This window comes from Plasmopara halstedii (genome assembly GCF_900000015.1).
Source record: "Plasmopara halstedii genome assembly, contig: Scaffold_287, whole genome shotgun sequence".
Lineage (NCBI taxonomy): Eukaryota > Oomycota > Peronosporomycetes > Peronosporales > Peronosporaceae > Plasmopara > Plasmopara halstedii.
In genome coordinates this window covers 775128-784572 of record NW_020187208.1, presented here as the reverse complement: position 1 = coordinate 784572, position 9445 = coordinate 775128, and the positions used below count along the sequence as shown (strand labels likewise).

Below are 9445 nucleotides of genomic sequence, written 5' to 3'. Positions count from 1 at the left end.
GCATGAAGAAGGCTGTCTTTGACCCTGTCAAAAGCCTCCCGATGCTCGGTGTCCCAACACCATTTTGGGAGGCGTTGTTTTCCGTTTGTATGGCCTTCCTGTTGAGATTGTGTCTGACTGTGACACCCGTTTTACGTCGAAATTTTCGCGTGCACTGTCTGGACTATTGGGCACGAAATTGTCTATGTCATCAGCGGCACACCTTGAAAAGACGGTCAATCAGAGCGTGTAATCGTGTCCTGAAGGGCGTTCTGCGTAGTCACACTAAGTCGGTCAAAGGCGCCGTCTAACACGACGGTGGGCGGCTTTGGAGGCCCCACGCAGCATCAACAACGACCATATCGCGACCAATATCTTCTTCGAAAGACTTCAGCTACCGCGGGTTCACGGTTAGAGCTGAAGGTGCAGAGGGAGGCAGCATCGAAGCCCGCTCCAGCGAACACAAAAGAGGGCTTTCGGAGATGGAACTTGCTACTAGCGATTATCCTACAGCAGCTGACTCAGATGTCCGTCCGTCCATCAACTCGGTAGGAATGGTGATTGGGCCGGTGTATTTGATGGTAAATGGGAGCGAGTCGAACTATCAAGGATCTGACGATAAAATGATAGATCAACACAAGCAAAACATGGACTCAAGGCTGGTGCGACAGTCGAAGGATGAATGTATCTTGAAAGTAATGATTTTCCATGATGAAACTTGAGTTCGTGGGGGATTTACAGCTTGACAGGGGTTCTTGAATTCAGCCTGTGTGATACCGACAAATAAAGAGGTTGACACCCACTCAACGCGGCAATTTTAATTGTTAATAGTCGCGTGAATGTTTTCGCCCGGCCTTTTGAGCTTTTCTTCCCAGATAGCATGCTTTTTAGCCATGAGTATATCGCTGGTGTTTAGAATTGCCACCGTCATCAAATCAAGATGCTGTCACTAATTTTCATTCTTTTAACAGACACGGTATAATCATATCATCTTGCCACAACTTGATCACCATGTGGCTGCCTAGAGATCTGTAAGGCAAGACAATTATTCTCTTTCACCGTGGACATATCACACTATGTTACATGCCCTGTAAATGTTCTGGATCATTGCACAATCTCGGATATGCAATTACAGCGTGCATTCTACGTCGATAAACTACCCATACACATAAGTCCATAGTATAGGTAACAGTAAATAGGAAAGCACCCCCTAAAAGTATGATGAAACTTGTTTAATTACGTCGATAGAATGCAGATACCTTCCTGGGACCGGGAGGTACCTTTTTCGATACCCATAGGATCCGAATCAAGGAGGCCGTTGATAGGTCACTAAAGTGGACGAGCACTCAGACCCCTGTGGTGTGTCCGCCCTGCCAGCCTGCACCAAATTGGGTGTGTGATAGTTGGGTGGGAGGAGGCCCTACTGACCGAAAAAGCCTCATAGTATAATGAGGGAAACGGAACTCGGTCTCAAAACAGGTAGCATGTGGGATTCGGCAGCTGAAATCTTTTCAAAAGCGATCACCTCGGATATCGATAAAAATTATTACTATACACTTAGTCTTAATATCAGCTTCTAATCCTAATGTGCATGCATGAATACCAAAATCTTATCGATTTCTTTTCTGAAAATATCAGCACTCACTTCAAGCACACTTGCATCTATACGACATTAGCCTCGACAATGGCCACTAAGTTGTACACTAAAGCGTCAATTGCGCTCTCATCATCAAACCATGTCTTTGCTTCACTGCGCACTAAACTAAATAGCAAGCGCTGCTGTCTCCCTCTCCATACTGCTTGAATACATATCGCTGCCTCTATTAGTGCTAAATTTTCCTCTTCACACTCCGATCGTCTCCTCGCGCGTTTTCTCTTCCAAGCTTTCTGGATATAAAGCGCGGCTTTTGTAGACGATTCTATAAAGCGCTTTTTGTATACTCGTCGCCACCAGCTTTGTAACTTGCGAACATTTTTTCGAAAATGAATATATTGCCAACGTAAAATCCATTTCAACATGATCATTCCAACAACTGAGGTTGCGTCTCGAACCATGATTAAGTGTTGCACTGCAAGACGCTGTCGAAACCAGCACTGAAGTCTCAATACAGCAGTTTTTTGACTCCACCACTTCGTACTCGCAAGCAATCTACGAGCATTTTTTTGAAGTATTGTTGCCGACAGAATCTTGGCTTCTTGAAACGAAGCGCGTTCTCTCAAAACCATTTGAACACGGATAAATTTCTGCATTTTTAAAACTGCACAAATACGCTGCTTAGCCAGACGATCTCTGTTGTAAAGCTCTTGGAGTTGTCTCCTTGCATTCACGCGTCGTATCATGCACTGTATAGTAATGGCTGCCGTTGCTCGCTGAAATTTTATTCCTTGATATCGCTTCATCTCCAAGCGTGATCGGACAGTTGATTGCAGCATTATCGATGCTTCGTTTCTATTACGACGGAGCGTCTCTCGCGCTTCAAGTTGTTGTTGCTGGTGCTCAATAGTTTGTTTCATAATCTTTGTCTTGGTATGTTTCAGAATTAATTCACTTTGATGCTTTAAATGCAATCGCTGATATGATCGCACCAAAGCTTGATATTCCGTGGTGACCTCAGCATAACGTTTTCGTTCTATAGCAAGAATGGTTTCTAATGATGAGATCTGTTTTAGCAATCGACTCTGCTCTTGGTTGGAAAACTGGAATTCATGCAGTCTCTTTTTACACAATGATGTCTTTTTTGAACGCGTGAACGTGGGATATCCCACAGCAGAGACGCAGCCTATCGTTTTGTCCTTTTGCAAAGGATCAGTTTTTTGACTCGATTCGCTTGAGTGACGCGTCGAGTGCCTTTCATCGCTGTTCAGCTCTAGCTTTTGATTGAGCGTTTTGCCTAAAGCATCAGGAGCCATAATTATATCGATTTCTTTCTCTTTCTCGCAATTCAACTGCTGTCTTTGTTGTAAGAATTGCAAATACTCCAACCATTCAATCTCCTACAAAGCATCTCACGTGATGCGATACATTCGAATATTTTAGCATGCAAATGGCATCACTCACGTTATCGCTGTTGGAATCCATTGCATTGAAAAGTGACTTGATTTGCTCTTCTGTAGGAGCAATAAGATTCGATTGCTTATTTTTGTCAGCAAAGAGCAACTGAAGAAGCTTTTGACCGTCGACAGTGTCCGCAATCTCTAAGAAAATTAAGTGGGTTCCATTATTTAAATCCAAAGACTCAGCCAGTTAAACGAAGGAAATAAACGACGTACCTTCAAAATGATCCAAAAAGACATTTACGAATTCATTGCGGTCGATGTAGCCATTATTATTCTGGTCTAACAAGTAAAAAAGCTTTTTCCAGATCGTGAAAGCATCAGCTACTACCACACTCTCAATCGTTTCCACTGTGTTAGTCTTTTCAGAAGATATTAAATTTCGGGCAGGGTCAAACCATAGTCGCAATTTCGTAACTCCTGTCGTCTTTGTTCGATCACTTTTGTCGGTAAATTTGCACCAAACGAATTGTTTTGGACGATTATTAGTGGAGGGTACCAAGCAGCAAAGCTCAGATATAGCTAATAAGTCCATCGATGTTATGTCTAAGCAAATCTCTCCCAGTAGTTTTGTCAGTCCAATTCGTTGAATCACAAGTTCAGGTATCTCAGCCGTGTCATCCAGTCGAGTATCGATGAGTAGTCGTACTAGCTTAGTTGTACTACTCTCAGGGCTATCACGCTCCTCAATGACTGTGCTAGAACTAGTCTTGCCCAGCATACATTTGTAAAACACAGTTTCTATGTGAAGCAATCGTTCAGCCTCGGAGCATGTGAAATTCTCACTCAGTTCGATATTCAAAGTGCCGACAATTGTTGGAACATAAACAATTACAACGTGCAGATGAGCTACTATACAAGTGACGTCAGTTCTTGAATTGTCAGACAAAGGCAGCCATAGATCAAAGCGCTTGAGGGTAGCATCTTTGATCGTTGGAGCCAAAAGAAGTTTACCGTCAAGAATTGTGTGTCTAGTTACGCCAATTTGCATAGAGACTTGAAGATCTTGACAGGCAGATACGTCAATGTTATGATCAAATACAAACCACTCCTTTTCCCAGTGCCAATGACGATTGCTATTTTGATCTGTAGCTTGCCTCGTACGATAGCGAATCACATTGGTCGACTCATTTGTTAAGCTAGACGAGATTAAAATGCTGGCTCCCCCGTCACTCCTTTGTTTCATAGAGTTTGACTTTTCACATTCTGATGTTTGAATTGCTTCGGAAATGTTGATATGAAACTTGCCTCGTGCACTGTATTGAGCCTTTCTATTGCTTTGTTGACGAGTCTGTATGCACATTGAGACTGAATTTTCTGTCAAATTAACATCAGCAGTACTTGACTCCTCACAAATCGGAAACCACGTCAATCTCTTTCGATGATTCAGACTTTGCTTCCAATCTCGACGCAGAGGAAAATGTACACAACCGTATTTATCTCCAAGTTTGTCACGAATTCGCACAATAATGACCATGTTTGACTCACTTGCTAAAGTGTCTGCAATTTCCGGGTTGCTGAGATCAAAAACTAAATTGAGTTCGTTGTAAGTGGATGGCAAAATGGGCATGGCATCACTGGTTCCTATGGCAAGTTCCTCTGAAGCATCACCACGATCAATCAAGATACTAATATTGAAAATCAGATATCTGGTTAGACCAGGAACCCGTTGAAAGTTTCCACGCACTTGATGTATCACCAGCTCATATGTGTCTTGATACTCCAATGCAGCTGGATTGGATAAATCAGTGGAGATAAATTGCATTTCCAAAGACAACAGTCCCCGTTTCTGGTAATGACGAATATCACTTTGATTGCAATTTTTGCCCATGGAAGGCATTCCGAAAGGAATCGTAAGTTGTAAGAGATGCTTGTCTTCCAATATTGACGGGAACAGGGGAAGCGTCACATCCCCAACCAGCTGATCATGATTAGATACATTATCGTTTACAGAAAAGGAGATCCGATCAATTGTTCGCTGGTAAAGTGAGAGATAAACGACAGGTGAATCCGCACCCGTGATAGATAGAGCCAATTGTTGATTCCATGTGACCGTACGATCAGTGTCTACAGGACAGCAACTATGCAGCCAATCAGCAGATTTTCATATAGCGTACAGATTTTATTATGTATGGCATCCAGTGTAACAAACCTGCTCTGGACTTTTTCAACTCCACACGAAATGAGAACATAGTATCGCGACATCAGGTCGGCTTTACGAAAGATTTCACCGCTACCTTGCAAAAGACGAATACACACATCTCCCTTTATAAATTGAGGTACCGTTGATATTTCAATTGACTTAAGATCCTTATCGAGCGACGTGGAAGCTCTTAATCTAGTAACCACTGACACCGTTTTTGAATAATCTTTCAGAATATCTTGCTCCATTTCTAGTGTTAAATTTGCCGGCACTGAAATATTTTGCTGAAAGAAAAAAGAACACAGATTAAAACTGCCAGTTCCTATCAATACCGGAGCGATAGGTACAATGAGATCCTGTTCTCTTTTGAATGTTTGCTTCAGTTTCGATTGTAAATGAGGCGCTAGTGAAGCCCTTGACGTCAAACTCCTTTTGTTGTATTGACTTCGATTTCGAGCATACACTGAAATTTCCAGCATAGGGAATGATCGATCTTTTGTAGTCCAGCGGACTATAGCACTTGCCCTCTCGCCAATTCGAACATTGCCATCATTGCCTAATTTTCCGGAAGAAAGCTCGGTGTTCCAGCCGCTTTGAGCTATACAAAGGCGTAAAAATATGTCGTCGCTTTTGAAAATACTAAAAGATAAGCCTTGTAGCTCGAGGATGTCGATATCAAAGCGACACTTCATTTCAGCGCTTTCCGTTGGGTAAGCTATACGAGCTAGCGCAGTAGCAGCAAGCGAAACAAATGGATCCTTATCAGAATCTTTGGTTTCATAAAATCTGTTTATCAGAACTGCCATGGATCCACATTCACGCTTCACACCTAACGATTCTATGTACAGACGTAAAAGCTGTTCAGTAGACTGGGTTTCACAGCTACCGTCGTCTGGTATTGAGTCCGGCATGTGAACATAAATTCTTCCAAGTCCTAACAACTCGTTTCGCTCGTGGCGACTTGGCCGATAGATTCCTACAAATACGACATCTGTGGCCGCATCCATCACTTGTAAAGACACGGCTTGAGCTACTCCATTTTCGGTAAAAACGGCATTGTTCTTCCAAATCAACCCCGAAATTGTTTGACCGCAGAGTTTTCCTGTTCGACTTGACCAAATATTTGCAGAGCAAGGCAACCCTTGATCGTCGCTTTCAACAGTTTGAGTGTCAATAACTTTAACGGTCAGAATACATGGTTGGGCCTGAAGCGACACTGGTGCCCACATTTGATGGTTATTATCCAGATCAGCCAGCAAGCCACCGCGTAAAGTTGCAACCATGTGCCCACAAGAGTGTTCATTTTCATCTAAAAGCTGCAAGTTGCATTGAATAGCGATACCGACCCTGAACTTCTGCAGTAAGTACTTAAGCGTAACCCGAATTGATATTTTTCGCGATGTTTTCGAACGAAATTTCACAACGAGTTGAGGGTGAGGGTCAATCGCAATGTCAGGACTTAGTTCGAATCGGAGAGTGACTACTTTATCGTTGCTAGTTTGTACTTGAAGACATAACTGATTATCACAGTGTTCTGCATCTTCGCGAATCAAAGCGCTAACATGTGAGCGCTGACATGATCCATCGCTTCGTTCAAGCCACCCACTAATGTTCAATTTTCTTTTGCGTTGCTTATCTAAACTTGCAAACGCCTTCAGATTTTCAGATTCTGCTGAAGATGCACATATATGGTCACACGTAAGCTCAATTATACTTCCAAGAGGAATGGACAGCGTCGGGTGAGTATCAGTCGAAGCACAATCACTAGAAAACTCCATTTCAGCTGCTTTGATTGCCGAGGTTTGCGCTAATTCATCCTACAAATAAAAATATGATGTGAGTCGATCTTCATACACCCGGTCAACAAAATGGACATATCGCGAACTTTACCATTCCATCTCCTTGAACTGCACTATCAGTTTGAGTCTCCTGCTTAGAACAATTAGACGATTCTGACGTATAACGTGACAAACTATTGGAACGTACGTTTAAAATCACCTCATCCATTCAATCGAAATCAAGTACGAGTCTCCAGAATTGTTTTCAGCAGATTCGTTTATGAAAATGCCACATCCGTTTTTACCAGGAAACGGTGTTTTAGATTTTCGTTGGTATTGAAACGACTTACCATCTACTTATTGAAAGGTGAAAAAAATAAAGTCTCCAATATTACACAAAATTCACAGTGGCTCCTTGCAAAATTCAAGTTTACATTCGAGCTCTTTACTGCATGATCATAATAATGCTAAAGCATAATTTGCTTTTAAGTCAGCACTTAAAACATGCTGCTTCAAAGTCGGCACTTGGTCCAAAACAGCTTTAAGTTGATTCAAACTCCGCCTTGCTTGCTGCTGTTGTGTCACAGTACCTTTTGAGTGCCACATGACTAAAATAGAAGCCACCTGCTGAAGCAAGATGGCCCAGTCTCTAAAACGTGTTTTCTGGGCATCACGATGACGCTGCTGTAGGATCCACTGAATAAGATTGCTACATACTATATCAGCACACTCAAGTGCTTTGCTGTCCTGAACCATCTTAAAAGCCTGCAACAAAAGCTCGAGTGGAGAGATGATTCCAGCGCGTCGAACAACGAGTACTGCAACAGCAGAAGCTTTGGCTAAGTATTCGGTCGTAAATTCAGTGCGACGCATCGTAAATGCAGCGTGCATCGCAGAAAAAGCGCTTATTGTCTGTAGAGCCGTCGTGTGCTGATTGATTGCTTCAAGCGCGTTCCAAACGCTGTTCTGTAGGGCTTGTTCCAATAACGTCACTAAGGAAAACAATTGAGCAGCGTCTTTCTTTGAGTCCGACTTAGCAATCACAGCTCCAAGTTCGATACATCGCTCCGCTATCCACGGTAGTAAACCGGCTTTGAGCACTAAATAAACATATCCTGATGGTGCACGCAGTGCCGTCAACAAGATGCTCGTGATCAGTGGTTGAGTGTGAGTGTCAGCCATTTCCGAGCTGTAAAAACTTAAGAGCATCGGAAGTACGTGACGGCGTTTGAGCAGCATCACGTCCGAATCGTTGCGTATACCACGACGAAGTGTATGAAGAAGCCACGAACGCTCTTGCCGGAATGTTAGCGGTGATCGACTGTTAAAGAGCGAGTAAAACATCGGTACGTCCAAAAGATCCATTGCTGGGCGCGCCAAAAGAAAATGATTCACGTGAGGATACAGCACGTGCATGGGTCGCACCAACACGGCTAGCGCATCATTCAGAAAGACAGTTATTAGCGACGGCACTTGTTCAAGCGGTTTTTGAATTTTACGACGGAAAACATCAAGTAGTAAATGGACTTGTCGTCCCGCTTTGAAGTCACTTGAAGCTTCCGTCGTCGCTTGAAGACTTTCGTGTAGATGAGCAAGAATTCCAAAGGCGTACTCTCGAACTGCTGCAACAGATGACGACGTGGCGCGAATAGCAATACCCAAGAGACCCTGTTGCACAATGTCACGTTCTGACAGATTAGAAGACGAGATAAAGTGAGAGAGCATGGGTAAGAGGAACGCTGGATCATACACTTGCGAATTCGTTTCCACCATCGCCTCGACCTCACCCTCTGGTTGTTTGACATCAAGTTGTAAAAGCGAAACATCATCAACCGTCGAGATCTTGCGGTCTAAGGGAAAGTCATCAATTGTAGCACGGATGCGATTCAGTTCGAGTCCGCCATTCAGAAGCCAAGCAGAGTCGTCGACTAGATCGTTGTGAGAATCCTTAGTCGATAACGAGATTGTAGACGACGCACTGAAACGAAAGCCAAAGCTGGATAGTGTCAGTTCATTCACTTGTTGCGCTTCAAACGCTTCAAACAGGACCTGCAAGCTGCGATCAAATGGAGACAGTGACATGGAATACGCACCAAGAAGCGTTTGCAAAAGCGAGCGCGGGTAGTTGCTTGTAATATCAATAAGACGTGCAATGACGCGAAGGAGACGTATCCGTACGCTGTCATCGTCCAGCTTTTGTATTGTGTAAATGAAGCACGGATGGTGCATGACTGCGTCAAAATGAGCTGGGAAGTCGTACTCTAGCGCACGAGTATCGTCTCGTACGAGATAAAGGAAAATGGACGTCAGGGTCACAAAACCTTGAAACGCAAAATTGCTACTATGCAGCCGAATAAATTCACGTGCTTTAGCAAGATGCGGCAGTACACATAATAGCACATCAGACCGCTGACTCTCGTCCTCTGGATTGCTCAAGAACTCGTGAAGAGCATTTTCCGCCAACAAAATCGTCGCTTCAAACACGAGTGCG

The 9445-nt window shown here is 43.4% G+C and overlaps 3 protein-coding genes across 3 annotated transcripts; 1 reads left to right on the top strand and 2 right to left on the bottom strand.

Annotated features, from left to right (window-relative positions):
• Positions 1-461: 461 nt before the first annotated feature.
• On the top strand, positions 462-753 carry PHALS_05052 (uncharacterized protein; the record flags this gene model as incomplete). The annotated part of the gene is made up of 2 exons (XM_024722786.1): positions 462-674; positions 745-753. 2 exons carry the CDS (start codon positions 462-464, stop codon positions 751-753), a joined length of 222 nt encoding a protein of 73 aa, XP_024573828.1.
• An 888-nt stretch (positions 754-1641) lies between these two features.
• PHALS_05051 (IQ motif, EF-hand binding site) lies at positions 1642-7183 on the bottom strand (the record flags this gene model as incomplete). Its single annotated transcript, XM_024722785.1, has 6 exons — positions 1642-2973; positions 3038-3174; positions 3250-5114; positions 5186-6993; positions 7067-7105; positions 7163-7183. 6 exons carry the CDS (start codon positions 7181-7183, stop codon positions 1642-1644), a joined length of 5202 nt encoding a protein of 1733 aa, XP_024573827.1.
• Positions 7184-7410: 227 nt separating this feature from the next.
• Positions 7411-9183, bottom strand: PHALS_05050 (Uncharacterized conserved protein; the record flags this gene model as incomplete). The annotated part of the gene is made up of 1 exon (XM_024722784.1): positions 7411-9183. One exon carries the CDS (start codon positions 9181-9183, stop codon positions 7411-7413), a length of 1773 nt encoding a protein of 590 aa, XP_024573826.1.
• Positions 9184-9445: the final 262 nt, after the last annotated feature.